A 17210-nucleotide genomic window follows, 5' to 3' on the forward strand; every position below is an offset into this window, starting at 1 on the left:
ACTTGTCTCGATCGCCTTTTATTCAGCTGTTATCCCACGAACCTCAAGCAAACATTACTAAGAGAGGTGGAAGGGGCAGCAAAAGCCCCGTTCGGTGTTTGCACTGCAGATATGATTCACAGATAGAGAATTACATGCACCTTTACTGCTGCTCTGAGCCCTTCCCTTCCGTATGGATTAAATGGCAACCACCACGAACTGAAATCCATCTTTACACCCGTTTTACCCTAAAACTCCAAAAACCCTCCCCATTCTGTGAGCCAGCAGCACTACCCACTGCTTCTACTGCAGCTTTTTGCCAGCCAGTCTATAAGAAGACATTAGAATCACCTTAATCTCTCTCTTTATTTATGTATTTATATTTTCCCCGATGAACAGTTTGGGAAGCTCATTTCAAAGCAGCAACCGATACCCCACGATTCGTGGGACGTTAGCGAACTGACAGGAACTTCCGTAACGCTCCGTGACTTGAAAATTGTGCAACACCTTCAGCAAACACTTCCTCGTATGGGAACCAGAATAAAGCCGCACGACTCCCTCCCTCCCCATTCACCGCACACAGCGAACGGCTCCAAACGAGACACCCGGCGAGCCCAGGGCCGGGCAAACGCCACCGCCATGACCACCAGAATCCTCCTTGCTGTCGTTTTGCTGCATTTTCTCCAACAAGGTACACCTTTTCTTTTTTAAACCCTTTAGCGGTGCTTTCTACGGATCACTTTGTAAAGCCTTTATGAATTTTTTAATTATTAACATGTAGGTAATATCGAAGGACAGTGGTTTAAAGGCACCGAACAAAACAAAAAGAATATTGCTGAAGTTGGGGGTGTTTGCCTTTTCTATACAAAGTGATTACCTAAAATTCTCTAGTTAGAGAATTCTTTACTTGTGGGAAAACTATAGAGCACCTAATGACCCAGAACCGCTTAGTTTTGTGAGCCAATTAATGTATTTCTCCTGCAAGCCAGCAGACAATTTATCCAATTGGGACAACTAACAGCATTCTGCCCATAAAAGCCTTTTACTTGAATTCATTTAATGACATTACCTGAATTAAAGTAGTTATCGCCCTTATTATGTGTGTGATACTGTTTTCATATGGCTTTACCTTCCCACAGCACCCTTTTGTCCCTCCACGTGCATTGTTTCTCTCCATCTATGTCAACAGGGAACAGATTTCTCAGAGCTTGGCGTGCACAAGCATGCACAGGTTTTATAGATACGATTTGACACGCAATTTGTATTCATGCCCAGATCTTTATGATTCCATTAGTTGCATAGAATACCTGAACATGTGTACAGTACTAATGCTTAAGGTGTTATAGATTTTGTTCCTTGACGAAAAACAAACCGCTGTCAGTGAAATCCTCGCTAATTGTTTCTCTTCCTGGTTTAGGCTCTTGGAAAAGTACAGAATCATTTGTTCCTTACCGGCACTTTTTGTAGTTGTTGTATGAGACTCAAGGAATTTCTTTCCTCCTTAAAGCTACAGGCTCAAGACAATGTCTGAAACGAGACAAAAACAATATACTGAGTTGATTAAAAAAACCTAAATCTAAGATATTTTGTTCCAGAACAAAACTAACCCCTTTTCCTCTAAACATTGTTTGTATGAAACTGCAGGAAAAGGACAAGCTTAGTTCTGAGTCTCCATTCAAATCTGGCCTAAACTTGAGCCGTCTGGGCTGCACTTGGCCTTGTAAAGACTCAGCAACAGGGAGTGGGGAGATCAAACCGAGCACAGAACTGTTCCCAGAGACCTAAACCATCCCTGTGATCATTACATTAAAACGTACTCTGAGCCCTCAAGAATTTGCCCAAATAGGTGAAATGACCTTTTGTAGGAGATTAAAGAGTTCGGGAGGCATTTAAACCTGCTGCTGCCTTGGTGGATGCTCATCCATCCCTCGGACAACCCTCTTTTCTCCAGTGTTGTCCACTAGCTGCTGTTCTTAACCTCAAATGATGCAGCATCCTGCAAGTCATGCCGCAAATTAACTTTTATCAAGATTCACTCAAAAAATAGAAATAAACCCTTTTCATCAGCACTGTATTTCCTCAATAAGTTCTTTCCAGCCCCTGTGGACATACAACACATCTTGCAATTAAGACCAGTAAGATGGTCAGGAATCATCTGGATTTCTTCAAGATTGCCTTCCTTTATTGCCCATATCCTATTATTTTGTTCAAATGCTATCACAAGCAACCACCTTCAATCCGACTCAATAGGTAAGAGCGCACCTATTAAACTATTTACGTGAGAAGAGCAGCTAAAAAGCTTTCTAAAGGAAAAATCTCGGCTTGGTTGAGACTTGTGAGCTGTTGGAGTTTATTTGCTGATCTAGAGCCAGTCTTGGTTTGTATGTCATCAGGCGATAAGGTCACTGATTTCCCAAAACCACAGGGCTTCATTCATGCAAAATGCATCAATGGTCAAGCGTGTTGATACTCGAAACCGGGAAAGAAATCCAGACTGAATTGCATCAAATATGTTGACACCTGAAACAGCCAACGTCTGGCAACTCATCCCAAATCCAGGGCATAACAACCTCCCATCGGGTCTCACAATGGCCAGAGTAGAGAACACATGAGAAACCAGTGGTGCGACAGCCAAACGACTCTACAGCCCAAAAGAATCAGCCTCGACAAATGTGAAATACAGTGTTTAATAAGCTAATATTGTGTTTTAATAAATATACGTCTGCTTCTCCCTAGGGAGCACCAGCAAGAAATTACCTGGAGTGGAGCGATATGAAACGGTTTATCCACGGAAATTGCGCACAGTACATAAAAGAGATGCAGAAAGAAGCAAAGAGGTATGAAAAGAGATGGGGAAGGTTTTCTGAAGTGAAGCCTTAATTTTCAAGGGCGAGAGAATTTGGAGCCAGACACCGATCTTGCAAAATGAAATGAAAGACAAAACATAGAAGAGTGACCCTGTACTTGTATTTCTGCAAAGACGTGGGGTTTCATATTAGTCAGATTTTGTAAAACCCATAGATAATTTAATTTGAAGTAAATTAAATTAAATGCTGGAAACTAAGCATGGCCTTACATACTTCAAGAGAGTTATGAAAGTGTTTGAATTTAAGCGTCCGCTTCAGCACTTTGCTGAATGTGCAGGATATGATTGCAGAAACACATTTGCAAAGTTACATTTCTACCTCTAATTAAAAGACATGAAACCGAGCGACCTCCTGCTTATTCTATAACCGCCAAGAACACTTATTTTTGGTGGGAAGAGGAGGCAAAGGATGCGGTTGGCGACTCCACAGCAGGAATTCTAACAGTCCATATTCTAACACTTCAATCTGTTTGCAGACAAAATACGCTGACACAGTGGAGTACGGAATCAGAGCCAGTGGGGAGAACGTCATACTGCACCTGCAGAAAAATAAGTAGGTTTGCTTCATGTTTTCCTTTTTCCTCGCTCTAAGTGGTTCTGGAGGGTATTCAGGATACAAAGAAACGGGACTTGGACTCCTGTAAAACAGGGATTTTGGTAAATACTTATTTCAACTTATTTTGACTCTTTGCAGGCGTCTCTTAGCCAGAGACTACACTGAAACGGTTTATTCTGATGACGGTCGACAAATAACAACAAGTCCTCAGATCAAGGTAATAGGAAAATAGTTCATTCCCTCACACTTGCAGCCTTGGGGTCTGTATGAGATTCATGGGGCTGTGAAATAATAGCGCATATTGGACAGAAAGGAAATCATTTAAATCAAGATTAGTAAGGAAGCGATTAGCAGCAATGGGGAGGATTTGAGTGAAATAATGTGCATAAAGAATCCTGGTTTATTTGGGTTGGGTGGGGTTTGGTTTGGTTGGTTTGAAGGCTATTAGAACAAAGAAACATTCATTAGACCTTAGAGCCTTAAGTCAATTAAGCCGCGTAAAGATTTCCCCTAATCATATGTTTTAATGTTAATCTCATTGAAGTTACTGCATCTGAGCACCGGGTTAATACTCCAGGTTGCTTCCTTGAAATCTGGCCACAATAAAACCAGCAGGATTGGATTTGTCACGACCTGGCTCACTGTGTTGAAGGATAACTAGAATATTCCACAGCAAACAGGTTACTATTTCATTTGAAGAGGAGATTTCCTTGGACACTGTGGTTTGTTGTAGCTGGTGGAGTTTTGCTCCTGAAATCACCGGATCCAGGCCAATCTGACACCGTGTTTTTTCTTTCTAACCAGGATCACTGTTATTATGAAGGTTACATCCAGAACGATGCTGATTCCTTAGCGAGCATCAGTGCTTGCGGAGGTCTAAGGTAAGGTGGGAGTTTGGATCCCAAAGCGTCCAAATACCAGAACCCTAGGAGAATACCTCTTCCAATTTAAGTAGTATCAGGATGTAAATAAGTGGTGTTATCTTTTATTCATGCTTATGAGGGAATGCAATGGTCCACTTGGGCTAAACGCTGTTAGAAATAACGTTGCTATCTTGACTGAGTCCTGCGGATTGAAAAGATGCCAGTCTAACTCGTTTCCTTAGGGGATATTTTGAGACCCGTGGTCAGAAGTACCTCATTGAGCCCTTGGGAACCTCAGACAGAGACGAACACGCCGTCTATAAGTACGAGGAACTCGAACAAGAGTCCATAAAAACCTGTGGGCTGATCAATAATACCTGGGAAGCGGATTCCGGTGACCCCATCAACGACATCTTCAAATCCAGCAACAGCCCAGAGGTAAGTTCACGGTTAACCCACCACCCCATGAGCTCGTGTCAGGAAGGGAACTGCACAACTGAGAACCCTGTGAGGAGCACAAGTCCCACTTCGGTGTCGCCTCCAGAAAAGATGTGATTGCAAACAGCAAAGCATCATCAGATGGGAAAGAACCCCTATAAATCTCACCCGGCTGAGATTTCAGTGTCACCACCTGAGTTAAGCCACATACCTGTACTAACAGATGCCCATATATATCTTAATATAAATATCTATATATATCTTATATAGATACATATATATCTTATATAGATATATATCTATATCTTAATTTAAATACTTCTTAACATCTAGCCTAAGGTTCATAATCTTAATAATAATGATAACATCTCTCCTGCTTTTCCCCATTTGCAAACAAGGCAGGCCCATTCTAAATGACTTGGCTAAAGAAATAACCCTCATAACTAACACAATTTCAGGGGCCTGAAATTGTGACGGCTGAGATTCAAACAGGCCTTAGAAGTCATTTAAATGTCTCTCTTCTTCAGATCAAAGAATACCTGAAAGCCAAAAAATACCTGGAAGTTTACGTAGTTGCCGACAACACTTTGGTGAGTATAGAAAGGACTATTTTCTCATTTCACCAGATATGAGATTTCCAAGTTCCAACCCAAACCCTTGGGCTCGTACCACAATCACAGCCCTGCACTGTGTTTTACCTCCGACTTGGGCCAGGAATAGGATTTCTCATGTGGATTGATGGTGGAAATCTCCCTCTCCTTTTCCTAACCAACAATATTCCCTTTTTTAGTATAAGAAGTATGAGGAAGATGTGAAAACTGTAAGAGAAAGGATATTTGGAATAGTCAATTACGTCAACACGGTAAGAGCAAACACAGCCAAGGGAAATTGAAATAGAAGCGATTTATGAGCTTTTTTCTTTTGCAAACATCATGAATTTTCATTATTACATGTAGGAAAGAATGAAAACTGAACTTCATTGCAATTTATGAAGCGAATTTCACAGATCCATCCATATTATCCTGTTCTTTGCCTTGAGATATGACATTCCTAGAAAGGAAGATTTATACTGTACTTTCTTACAGTATAATACAGTATTTATACTGTATTTTCTTATCACTTGTTAAAGTGAATTATTGAAATCCTTTGAAAGAATGAAGCAGTTCTCAATTCTTGATTACTTTTGCCAATCTAACTCCTTCAAATACATTGCTGGAATTTTCAAGTATTTTAAAGCCATTTTTTACAGTTAAGTGTGGGCAAAAAACAAGATTTCATGTTTTGTTTGCTGGGTTTTTGTTGCAACTTTGGAGTGCGGGAAAACTTAAATCAGGTCTGGAGGGGACTATGTTACAAGTGACAAAAATGAAGCCATTACCAGGATAAGCGTTTGCTTCGTTGTAAAATGAAAACACTGGTTTTCTGCTGCAGGTTTACAAGGCCATAAATATCTACGTGGCTTTAATCGGCCTGGAAATCTGGACGGACGGTGACAAATGTCTCCTGAGTCGCTCTGCGGGATTCACGCTGGACAGTTTCTCCAAGTGGCGTCTCTCGGATTTACTGAAGAGAAAAAGGAACGACAACGCTCAGCTCATCACGTGCGCGTCCTTCTCTTTCCTATCTGCGTTCCCAAATACTTCCAAGGAATGAGCTCTTTAAAACACAGTCCCCAACCAGGCAGAGACGCATGGTTTGCATGCTTTCCAGTACCAGGCTGCTTAATAAAACAGACTTGACTTCGGATTCGCTTCCCGGTCACATCATCACATTTCACTTTGCTTTTCTTCTCCCTTACAGGGGCTACGACCTGGAGGGGACAACAATTGGATTGGCCTTTCTCAAATCCATCTGTAGTGATATATATTCTGCAGGTATTATTCAGGTCTGATTTATTTTTATTTTATTTTTTTTAAAGGTTTTGCTATGGTTTCTTTTTATTCAACCAGCAAAGAACATTCACGAAAACTATTGGTTGTGCGACATGTTTAGTATTTGGCAGCCTATCTTCCTCGTGTTTATTTTACCAATTTATTCATGTCCGTTAGTGGTGTCTTATTATTATATAAAGCACCATAAAGTGTGGAACAGATGCATGGATTGAACAACATCTCAGTCCTTACGCAGCACTGAGGATCATTTCATTTGACGACAAATTGTCCTATTAGCTCCAGGGTGTTCCTACTGCTTCTAGAATATAAATAAGAGCCTGTTCTTTTTTCCACAGGACCATAACAGGAATGAAATGGCTGTTGCGGCCACCATGGCCCACGAGATGGGCCACAACCTGGGCATGAGCCACGACACCGAGAGCTGCGCCTGCAGCGACAGAGTCTGTATCATGACAGACACCGTCAGGTACGAGCTTGGATGGGGAAACCCAAGGATGTCCATTCAGGACGGGCTTTGGATAAGCTGCCAAGTTCCCAAAATGGAGTAGTAATTATTTTTGTATATATTTGGAGAAATGGTTGCGCCTGGCAGTTTGGGGATGGTCATTTGTTTGATTTCTCTTGTAAAGGGCGTTACTTCTTGCTATGCCCATCCTAACATAAACCCTCCTGCTTCCTCAACACAGTTCTATTGTCCCCAAGAAATTCAGCTCTTGCAGCCTCCAAAGCTTTGAGAAATACATGCTGAGCGAAATGCCCAAATGTTTAATGAACGTCCCAGATGTGAACAGCATCATAGCACCTCCAAACTGCGGGAATGGCTTCGTGGAAAAGGGGGAGGAATGCGACTGCGGCACTCCTGAGGTAACGCGGGCCGGGAATCAGATCAGACGGAGTTTTATTCAGGCTGTAGAACATCCGGGTTTAGTTTTTTTAGTTTATAAGGTAGCCGGTTCAAAGCTGGCTGAAATACTTCCGTAGATGCTGTGGTCAAACTGCTGATCACCCCTAAAAAGTGCATTCCAAAGGGTGAAAAGCCAACTGTGTGGTTTGTCAGGGAAAAGCCACATGCACAAATCACCTCAGCAGAAACAAGTTCCTCGCACAACTTCTACCAGCACTTGCACCATCAAACACGCTTTGTGCTCTTATTAGAGAGCAGTGTAGGGGAAAGGGACCTGGGGGGTCCTGGTGGACAACAGGATGACCGTGAGCCAGCACTGGGCCCTTGTGGCCAGGAAGCCAATGGTACCTGGGGTGGATTAGAAGGGGGGTGGTTGGTAGATCAAGAGAAGTTCTCCTTTCCCTCCACTCTGCCCTGGTGAGACCACACCTGGAATCTTGTGTCCAGTTGTAGCCCCTCAGTTCCAGCAGGACAGGGAACTGCTGCAGAGAGTCCAGCGCAGGGCAACAAAGATGCTGAAGGGAGTGGAGCATCTCCTGGGTGAGGAAAGGCTGAGAGAGCTGGGGCTCTTCAGTTTGGAGAAGAGGAGACTGAGGGGTGACCTTATTAATGTTTATAAATATATAAAGAGTGAGTGCCACGAGGATGGAGCCAGGCTCTTCTCAGTGGCAAACAATGATAGGACAAGGGGTAATGGGATCAAGCTGGAACACAAGAGGTTCCACTTAAATTTGAGAAGAAACTTCTTCTCAGTGAGGGTGGCAGAGCCTGGCCCAGGCTGCCCAGGGGGGTTGTGGAGTCTCCTTCTCTGCAGACATTCCAAGCCGCCTGGACACCTTCCTGTGCGACGTCACCCAGGCGTTCCTGCTCCAGCAGGGGGATTGGACTAGATGATCTTTTGAGGTCCCTTCCAATCCCAAACATACTGTGATACTGTAATGGCATGGCTGTAGTGAAATTCAGAGAAGTATGGGCAGAGGGCTGAGAATTCAGTACAGGGGGGAGCAAACCAGAGCGGCGTCCCGGGTCTGAGAGCAGATTCTGTCCCAGGAGTGTGCGAACGACTGCTGCGACCCTGAGACCTGCAAACTGACCGAGGGTTCCACGTGTGCGCACGGGGAGTGCTGCGAAAACTGCCAGGTAAGAGCCTTTTCATCTCCAGCTTCTCCTGTTGTCCAGAGTACATTTATTTTTATCATGAGAAAGCAGTAACACACCTTTCAAAACTTCCAGTCCTCCTTCCTTCTAATTACCGACACTAATGACAAGCACACCGATTCACTCAAATCTTCCAACATGCTGGAGAAATGAGAATTTGATTATCCATTTTCTCCTGGAATGAAAAGCCGAGGAACAACCAGGCAAAAATCTTGTCAACTGACATAACTTTCAATGAGATACAGATCTGGCCCCTCGCGCAACATGTGCAGTGAGGATGAGATTTGTCTCCCTTAATTCCACCCTCTGCTTCAGCGTGATCTTTGAACGGCATGGCAGTGGTGTGTTAAGTGTGGTGTTGCTTTTCCCCCCCATTCAGTATAAAAAGTCAGGAGCTATTTGCCGGGCAGTTAAGCACGACTGCGACCTGGCCGAGATGTGCACCGGCTCTTCTGCAAACTGCCCCGCCGATCGATTCCGCGTCAATGGACACCCCTGCGACTACGGCCAAGGCTACTGCTATATGGGAACCTGCCCGACGCGAGCAAACCAGTGCAAAGCTGCTTTCGGACCCGGTGAGCACAACTCGGCATCAGAAAATAGGGCTCTCTGAGTCAAAGGAGAGAGACAGAGGGAGGTTTTGCCTGCTAACAAAGCAAAGACCTTTAGTAAATCAGGAATGGAATAGCTACATAAATGAGTTCTCATTTGTAGCGTACGCTTTATCATTATTTTTATATTTATAATCATGTGAGCTGAAGCTCAGAGCATAAAATGCAATGTATTTCCAGAGAAATGGGAAGTGGTAAGCGTCTTCCTCTTTCACACGATGGTTTAAAGAGTATTCCTTGCTTGATAGGAAGAGGAAATGTCTGCGTTTCAAAACAACGTCCAAATTTAGCATGCCTTTACATTTGAGGCTGTGCGGTGGCTCAGCTTCTTCCCAGTCCTAAACCATCTCCAGTCCTACATCCCTTCTCTTCAGCAAGGTCTATTGGGTCATACTGGATAGAGAGCGAACACACAGGATGGGTTCTGGTGCGGGTACACAATAATAGTGCAGAATTAATGCGTGGGGTGCCAGGAAGAGTCGTTTAGGCACATGAGAAAGGCCATTTCCTAAGCAGATAAAGAAAATTCAGTATTATGAGTTCTGCCAGGCAGAGAACCCGAACTAATCCCATCACATTCTCCTCTTTCAGAGGCTACTGAAGGCGCTGCCTCCTGTTACCGGATGAACGAGAAAGGGGTATATTACGGATACTGCAGAAAAGAAGAAGGCAGTCACGTCCCCTGCAAAAAGAAGTAAGCGCCGTGTTACAGAATTTGCTGGGATTTGGGAAGAGAGCCCATTGCTATGCAAACCAAGGGACAGAAGCAATGAGTGCACTATTTTAGATGCACATATGTCCATTTAACCCTTCTTGTTCAGTTTTAATACTGTCCTAAAACTATATATATATATTTATATATATACTCAAGCCTGATTGCAAGGGCGACTGCATGTGTGTGCGTGCAAGGGAAGGGATTTTTGGATAGGGAACTTGAACTTCAGGTGAACCTCAGAAGCTGAGGACAGGTCAGTTAAACACTCATTTCTGCAAATTACTGTGGGCTCCCTAATAAGCTGAAGAGGAATTAAGAACCTGCCACCTTCTACTCACTGAAAACACCACAGACCAAAACTCCTTCCTGCAGCTATGTGTGTTCCTCTACGGATACAACATATTGAAGCCAAAGGAAAGATCAGCTCGGGGAGTTCTGCTGTGCCACGTGTTGTTCTCTCGTTCTCCTTCCAGAGATATAATGTGTGGGAAGCTGTTCTGTACCGGGGGGATGGAGATGCCTCGGGACGGGAGCCTCGTGACTTTCGGGTCCTGCAAAGCCAGTTTTCCTAGAAATGAACCAATAGACCCAGGGATGATTCTTGAGGGAACCAAGTGTGGGCCCGGGATGGTTAGTAGAGCAAAGCTTTTCTCTCTAGTATGCTCCTTTTTCGGTCTGTCTAGTATTATTAGCTCTTCTACGACACAACATTTTAAACAAGGCAGATTGAAGTGGACACTAAACTACTGCTCATCTAATCTGCCGTATCTTCTGCCTTACACCTACCACAAGTCACTGGAAAGCAAACAGGAACTGCTATCATTCCAACTTCCTTATGTTTGACTGCTGTTTGATTATTTTTTCACTAACACAAAAGTATGTGGCAGCAGAAACATAACTCTATAGGAAGGGTTAAAAGATCATGCACATATTACTATTTTTAATCATTTCTATATTAGATATGTTAGGCATCACTGAGTGCTGAGCGCTATTTCTTTGCTATATATTTCTACTCGGGGGTAAGGATGAAGAATCCTGGAAAGCCGCAATGTCTGTCCATCTCTGTCTCTTCCCTTTGCTACAAAATACCCAAAGGTCAAATGAAAAAATATATACACATATCAAACTCCTAATACAGGTTTAAGCAATTTGCAAAGCTGTTTCTATGCCTCCTTTCCCTCGACATCGCTTTACATAATAATGTACAAGCTCTGCATGTTTTGACAGCTATAAATCACTTCAGTAAAGTTTGCCATTTCTGTTCCAGGTGTGCAGCAATGGAGAATGTGTCTATGCTGAAGATGTCTTTAGATCAACCAACTGCTCCGCCAAGTGTCCTGGGCATGCTGTAAGACATGAGCATTTCCTACTAGTAACTTTAAAACAAAACACACAAGAAAATTATGCAAAGGTCCAGAAATGCAACCAAAAGTTCCCAATTTAGAAACACACAGTAGCTGTACTTGCCCCGATCTTCTCAGGTCTGTACCCAGAAAAGCAGAGGAGCCGCTGATCATTATGCATATCAGCTACAGACCTTATTGATGTCAGTATTTAAGCCACTGGGCTTTTTACTAGGCCAAAAATGTGTATTAGCTGTGTTGGCTTGACAGAGTTTGATGGAAAAATGTTTGCTTTTCCTTCTATTATCTTTATTGAAACTTTATGTAAAAAATACTCTAATTGCACTGTGCTAAAGAATGTTTTCCTCCCTGATTCAGATTTCTGGTCTTGTTCTCTCCCCCTAATATAAACCAAAGTGATGGAGAAGTGGTCAGTTTTGAGGATGGACTTTTTTAAGAAAGCTTGTAATAATCTTATTTTCTTAAGCAAACCAGGGTGATCTTCTTCGCACCTCTGAGAAATAGGTTCTGAAGACTTGTCTCACGATTCTGTCCAGGCTTTGCATGGAAAGCAGGTTTTATGGTCTTAATTCCAGCAAATTTGCTGATGACACCAAGCTGGGAGCAGTGGTGACACTGGAAGCTGTGCTGCCATCAGAGACCTGGACAGGATGGAGAGCTGGGCAGGGAAAAATGTAATTAAATATAACAAGAGCAAGTGTAGAGTCTTGAATCTGGGCAGGAACAACCCCAGGTTCCAGTATAAGTTGGGGAATGACCTATTAGAGAGTAGCGTAGGGGAAAGGGACCTGGGGGTCCTGGGGACAGCAGGGTGACCATGAGCCAGCACTGGGCCCTTGTGGCCAGGAAGCCAATGGTACCTGGGGTGGGTTAGAAGGGGGTGGTCAGTAGGTCAGGAGAGGTACTTGCAAAAGCTGTGGAGTCTGAAGCTGAATTTTAGCCCATAATAAAAGGTTTCAATGAGCTTCTCAGGACTGTGACCCACTCAAATTTTACGCTGTCAGCTTCGGTCCTATTCGCACCCTGAAGATGTTGTGGCTTTGTGCTCCCCAGGTGTGTGACCACGAGCTGCAGTGCCAGTGTGAGGAGGGCTGGGCACCCCCGACCTGCGACCGCTCCTCTGCGCTCACCAGTAAGTGCCACGAGCTGCTCAACTCCAGCAAAACACCTCTATTGCATGTCTAGTCTCTAGTTTCTGCTCACCTTTAAGTCGCTGCAGCTCGGATAAACGACCAGAGAAAGCTATTTTTCTAACCTGACCGAAGCGATACACCCCAGAGATTATTTAGAGCAACAGGTTTTCCCTTTCTCCATCCTGAGATAACAAGGACATCACATCAGCTCACTGTCAAATTTGAGTGGAAGCAAATTCCCAGAGGTTTTGCTGCAAGGGATGCAGACGAGTTCATTTCTTTATCATCTGCCTGGAGCCGACCTTTAACTGATCTGCCTCGGAGGGAAAATGCTTTCTGTACTGGTTTCCATGTGTTTGGGAAAATAATTCAGCCCTTGTTATTAAATACTTTGTCCTCTCTCCACACTCACTAGAGCACCATCAGCTCTTCACATTGGGGCTTGGTTGAGGCTTCATCAAAGGAAATTTGTCAAGTCTTACTTGTATACAAAGCTAAAGACCTACACTTAGTTTTGTGTGACATCCTTTGAGAGAGAGGAATGACAACAAAATTATCTCTGAGGATGGATAGAAAGGGATGGGTTTGTTTAGATGGCTCCAGAAATAACCAGTCTTCAAATATGGCCAAAAAGGCAGGAATACTTTCCTTCCCATCCCCATCTGTGGCAGGAGAAGAAGCCATAAGCTTAAGCAATAGCGAGTACAAACATGGTCTGGAACTTGTGAAAAAGAACAGTTTGCCAATGGTCACGATGGGAAACTGCTCAGTAATAGTGGATCTTTCAGGAAATACAAATTTGTGTTCTCTCCCTCACAGGCTTCGCTATTGTTGCCGGTGTGCTGGTTGTCCTCGCCGTCACAACAACTACTGCAGTGTTACTGATCCGCTTCCGAGTCTTCAAGAAGAGGTAAAACGCTTATCCCCCATTCAGGGGAAAAAAACCTAAAGCCAAGCAACTTCTGGATAAGTTTTAAGCTTGGATTTTGAAAGGGGATGTAGTTAGACACTGGAAAGCCAAGGAAGTCGGTCTATGATCTTTGTTTCATACTTCAGTAAGATTTACAGTTGTATGTAATATTCACACAGCTGCCACACCAGAAGGGGACCTGGAGCCACAAATCAAGTCTTTGTGGATCAAGAACAAAGATGCAGAGAACACCCTGTGCTGGCCGCACCTGCCCAGAAGGTGAGAGAGGGAGGCGCTGGGACATCTCTGGTCTCCCTGGGGCTGTAACCGAGGGGTCGAAACCTCCAAACTCACCAGCCAAAGTGCTCTGCATTTCCAGGAGGGCTTCAAAATGCTTGTCTAGGGCTGTGGGGACAGTGCTGTGAATCCCAGCATGAGGAGGGAGGGGAAAGCAGGTGGCACTGCATCCCAGAGTCATCTGTCTACAACGCACGAGGGCTCCATCCCATTTAATTGTTCCCTATTTCAGATGAACGATAAGAAACTCCTCCTGCCCGTACCTCCACCGCAGGAGAACAAACCACAGCTCCGGAGTGTAAGTACTTCTAGAGTACTTCTTTGCTTTCCTGTTGGCTTTGGGGAAGGCAGCGCGTACCAGTTCACCCTACAGTAGAGACCTGCAACAACAATCTGAACCCAAAACTGGGGAAATGGCTGCACTCCAGATGGAACCCTGGATGTTCCCTCATGGACGGAGAGCGTAAAACATCCCAGACCTGCTTCTGAAATGTATTAATCCTTTTACCCCTCTTAATGCACTTTTTATATAGAACACAAGCCTGCACGTTCCCATGGGAACATGTGGATACACATGCAATATGTATATATGTTCAATATGTTTCCTATTCTGTTTTTTACAGCCTGTTGTAAGGCCAAAAGGTCCCCCACCTCCTGTCCCTTCTACCAAACCAGCCTCTTCTCACAGAGAAGAGATTTTTGTAAGTACAACCCTGCAACTTTTCACATCTGAGTTGCAAATGACTATCAGATACCAATTAGTATTTTCAGTTTCTATGATTAAAAAAAATAATTCCACATATCAGCTTGATTATAAAACCACATTGAAATCCCACTGTCTTTAGAGACGTTTTCCTCAATACGCACCTCGAGTATACGATCAGCTTTAGTTTCCTAAGCAGTCTATTTGAGCATGGATACTCAATATGGACTAATTTAAACACTGAGAATACCTCAGTGGTCTTCTGAAACAGAGGATGTATATCCCTTTGTATTCGTATTATTGTGTCTTCTTGTATGTGGACAGCTTAATCTAATTCGCCCCTGGCTTTTCCACTAGGAAAGTGCTGGAGTAAATACATGAGATAACAGGAGCAGCAGCTGAGGTCTGTGGAAGATCTGCAGCTGCCTAATGATATTTAAAATACATTTGTTATAGGCACCAGAGAGAAAACCTGCTCATCTTCCAGCTCCCAAAGGCAAACCTCCACCTCCACCAAAGGTAACCTGAGTTTAAATGTGAAAGGCGATTCTTTCAGGATGTAATTCCTTGAAACTGCACGAGGCACTGTGTGGTTTAACTCCTTCTTTTTCATGTAGGCTTTAAAACCTCCAATGAACCCCAGAGTATGAAGCTTCCAAAGCAGGGCTGGTGGAGACACATGACATTTTAAGGGACAATTTATTTGTCCCTTGATTCCTCCACTTCTGGCAAAGTCAACCGAGATAGTCTTCCTGTTCTCTTTAAAAACAGAACAACCAACTGACAGCTGCTTTGTAAGGAAAAGCTTGGTTTTCCAACAGCGAGGAACTCTTTGGTGATGCCATCAAGCTACCGTCCGAAAGGAAACGAAGCAGAATCACTCCTTGCACTGAGGTGTAGACTGGGAGTAAGGTGGGAAAGCTGCTGAACGTGTCCGAACTCCTGAGCTACCACTGGTAGATGTGGCTGCTCGGGGACACCCGGGGGCTCCTCTGCTTTTCTGGGTACAGACCTGAGAAGATCGGGGAAAGTATGGCTACTGTATGTTTGTAAATTGGGAACTTTTGGCTCCATTTCTGGACCCTCTCTTCAGCAAGCCAGACCTCCTCCTTCACCCGCAAGTCACAAATTCTGGGAAAAGAAAACCCCTTCCTGCCCTTTGTGTCCAACTAGCCTTGGAATAATAAGATTACACACTGGAAACGCTCTGATTCTGGAGAGATCCTTTCGGATCAGATTCTCTCGTTAATCCGCAGATCACCTGTTAAATAAGATCCCTATGTTGAGGTAGAACTGGAGACACTCCGAAGCAAAGCACGCAGGAGTCAAATCAAGTGCTCAGAGCTCAGGCTGTACCAGTTTAAAACACTTGGGCAGCAAAATTCAGAAAAGCACAGTCAACAAAATCCTTAATCATTTATTTCATTTGCCCCTCAACTGCAGGAATACTCAAGCGTTTCTCCCTTCCAGGATATACACACCTTGGTGCTTTCATTTAATTAATCTTGCAGCAGGGTGTTATTGTAAAGTTGCTAATGAGAACCGGGCCGGGCACGGGGGTTGTTTTTGTGGGACGATGTTGCAGCGCGAGGTTCGCACACCGGGTTAGTACTGAGGGTTCTTCACTCCTTTTGGCATCAGCCTTGTTGACACTTGGCACGATCCGCATGATGCTGTTGGCGTTGGTGTTAATAACACTGTGAGGGTGCTGGCACTCGCACCATTGTGACCATTGGCACTGGAGTTATTCATGTGGTTGGCATCAATAGTTTTAAGTTAAAGTGCACAGAAGTGTTTTTCAAGGAAGAAAAAAAGAAACAAAATTGCCCTGGACACAAAGTACTTCAGATTTTATGGAGGTTCCGGTTTGAACTGGATTTGCGTTTGGATCAGGATCAAAACAAGAGCACAGATCCAAATCGATGATGGTATTTTTTACGAATTTAATTAATGTATCTATGTAATTAATGTATTTACAAAGATTTCTGTATTAAAAGTGTTCTATCTAAACTTTTCAAATATGATCACTTGCACATGAAACATACGGCAAGAGTGTAAAGTGGGACCATTTCTAACATTGCCAAACCCCTAAAACTCTCAGTTTAGGCCAAAAAGATCATTCACAGGCATTGCCAAACACAGCCATGTTAGTCAATAAAGCTGAACTGAACTTATAATAAGGGTTGACAAGATACTACATCATAGTTTTCCTACCACCTTACAATTTGTTTCTTCATGCTTTCCACCTTGTGAGTACTCATGAATTTCCAGGGATACCAAAGGGCTCCTCTGCAGGTCCAATCTACTGTTCTGTTATGCAAACGTGACACCTACTGTCAAAAAGCCTTCACTGCAAGAGGAACAAATACAGGCAAACTAAAGACATCTTCAGCACTCTGCTTGGCAGGAGCCTGCAATACGTAACCCCAGAGGACTAAATATCAGCTGTACTCTGCGTTCTCACCCTTTTTACTAAACTGCAATAGCCTGATCCGGGTCCAGCCGCTGGCATCGTACACCTGAGATACAGACGGGCTTTGGTACAGCAGTTTGCCTCTGCTTTGGGGATTGTGGTTTTGTTTGTTCATTTGTTTCTGTGGTTTTTCTAGTACGAGTAAGCTCTCCACTCCCCCATCTCCCCTTACAGAAACATCTTTCTGTTTCTTTTCAACCTCTGCATTTACCACCCTCTTCCACCCCTCTTTTCCCTCTGAGGGACGGTCCTACCAAAAGAGAGCAAACCTTTTGCACTTTGCACCCCAAAACCAATCTTTGCTCTGAATATTTTTGGGGTGTACTTGAAAACACGGCCCACACTGAA

The 17210-nt window shown here is 43.8% G+C and overlaps 1 protein-coding gene across 1 annotated transcript; it reads left to right on the forward strand.

The window, feature by feature from the left end:
• Positions 1-618: 618 nt before the first annotated feature.
• ADAM28 (ADAM metallopeptidase domain 28) lies at positions 619-15039 on the forward strand (the record flags this gene model as incomplete). Its single annotated transcript, XM_080360290.1, has 24 exons — positions 619-670; positions 2716-2816; positions 3322-3398; positions 3540-3618; positions 4206-4282; positions 4507-4702; positions 5230-5292; positions 5493-5564; positions 6134-6303; positions 6503-6587; positions 6930-7060; positions 7281-7458; positions 8549-8638; positions 9036-9231; positions 9859-9961; positions 10456-10612; positions 11250-11330; positions 12400-12478; positions 13299-13389; positions 13569-13668; positions 13919-13984; positions 14310-14387; positions 14846-14908; positions 15007-15039. The coding sequence occupies 24 exons, from the start codon at positions 619-621 to the stop codon at positions 15037-15039; spliced, it is 2418 nt and encodes an 805-aa protein (XP_080216416.1).
• Between the last annotated feature and the right edge of the window lie 2171 nt (positions 15040-17210).

Source organism: Nesoenas mayeri, assembly GCF_963082525.1.
Source record: "Nesoenas mayeri genome assembly, chromosome: 27".
Lineage (NCBI taxonomy): Eukaryota > Metazoa > Chordata > Aves > Columbiformes > Columbidae > Nesoenas > Nesoenas mayeri.